Here is a 1,442-nt window from a genome sequence, read left to right as displayed (position 1 = left end):
TATTTCATATATATAACCATGTACATGCATATACATATGTATGTACATGTAGGTATACAGGCATTTGCATATATGTATACACCAATGTCGTAAACAGGGTGTGGTTGACAACTCAGGCAGGCTGTCTTTTAAGATACTATTATGCAAAAAAAAAGATATGAACAAGCGATTCAAAATTCATAACAAAATTTCAATTTGACGTTATAGCATGGTTCTTCTGAGAGCCATGTCAAATTCAATCACACTTTGTTAATACATTTCGGTCCTACCTCTAATTTCTTAAAACTATTGTTCTTGGGGGGTTTACCCCTTTCTTTTCTTTTGCCTTAACTAGTTTAAGCTTACTTTCTAACCTTGTGTTTTTTTTTATTATTATTATTTTTTTTTATTATTATTTTTTTTTTATTGAAAAAAAAGCTTAGTTTAGGCCCGAAGGACTCACCCTTGTTGCAGCAGGCTTGGGTGTGGCCTGCTGTTGTTGTAGTCGCTGGGGTTGTGCGCTGTTGCGCGCTGTTGTGTCTGGTGTTGCGCACTGTTGTTGCTGGTGTTGCGCGTTGTTGTTGCTGGTGGTGTGCGCTGTTGTTGTTGGTGTTGCGCTGTTGTCCACGCTGCTGTGTCGGGCGTTGTTGCACTCGCTGCTGTGGCGGTTGTTATTGTCGATGGCGCGGTGTTGCTTCCGCGCGTTGTTGCACCCGCTGCTGTGGCGGTTGTTGTTGTCGATGGCGCGGTGTTGCTTCCGCGCGTTGTTGCACCCGCTGCTGTGGCGGATGTTGTTACCTGCGCACGTTGTTGCTTCGCTGCGCGCTGTACTCGCTACTGTGGCGGTTGTTGCTGCTGGCGCGTTGCTGCTTCCTATAGCGCGTGTTACGTGCGCGGTGTAAAAATAATGAGAGGACTTTAAGTAAAGAGAACTATATATACCACGTTTATACGTAAGCTATTGGCAAATAAAGATAATGTGCAAATACCTAACCCACTCTATTCGATGGTGAAAAATTCTTTTTTAATATTGCCTGATTATAAAAAGGCAATAATATGACCATCGAAAAAGAAAATAAAGTTAAAAATGGCAACGTTTTGATTATTAAAAGGCAATAAGATGACCATCGAAAAAGAAAATAAACCTAAGAATGGCGGCGTCTTGCGCTTATTTGCAAATAGTACCACTAATCAATAGTTGCGATCCCGTACGAGTCCGTACTAGTCAGAATCAGTCAGATTTTACTGGAAATCGATCCCGTACTCGGTTCTCTGACTATTGAGAGGACAAAAAAGAGAGTAAATACGGTTCTCTCTCTGTCAGATGTTACCAGTTTTAGTCCGAGAATTTTTTTTTTGGTAAATTCTGGTAAATGTGTCAAACGATCAGCTGTAGTGTGTTTGGCAACCAAATTGTAAACAAAAGAAAAGTGCACTCTGCTAATTCATGTTGAAAAGAGTTT

The 1,442-nt window shown here is 40.8% G+C and overlaps 1 protein-coding gene across 1 annotated transcript; it reads right to left on the bottom strand.

Moving 5' to 3' along the window:
• Positions 1 to 442: 442 nt before the first annotated feature.
• LOC108371327 (uncharacterized) lies at positions 443 to 852 on the bottom strand (the record flags this gene model as incomplete). The annotated part of the gene is made up of 2 exons (XM_017626873.1): positions 443 to 532; positions 578 to 852. Coding segments are annotated over 2 exons (365 nt in total), but the record flags the coding sequence as incomplete, so codon positions are not given.
• Positions 853 to 1,442: the final 590 nt, after the last annotated feature.

The sequence above is a fragment of the Rhagoletis zephyria genome, unplaced genomic scaffold, assembly GCF_001687245.7.
Source record: "Rhagoletis zephyria isolate East Lansing unplaced genomic scaffold, Rhagoletis_zephyria_1.1 Rzeph_scaffold_04888, whole genome shotgun sequence".
NCBI classification, from domain to species: domain Eukaryota; kingdom Metazoa; phylum Arthropoda; class Insecta; order Diptera; family Tephritidae; genus Rhagoletis; species Rhagoletis zephyria.
This window is presented reverse-complemented; position numbering and strand designations above follow the sequence as displayed.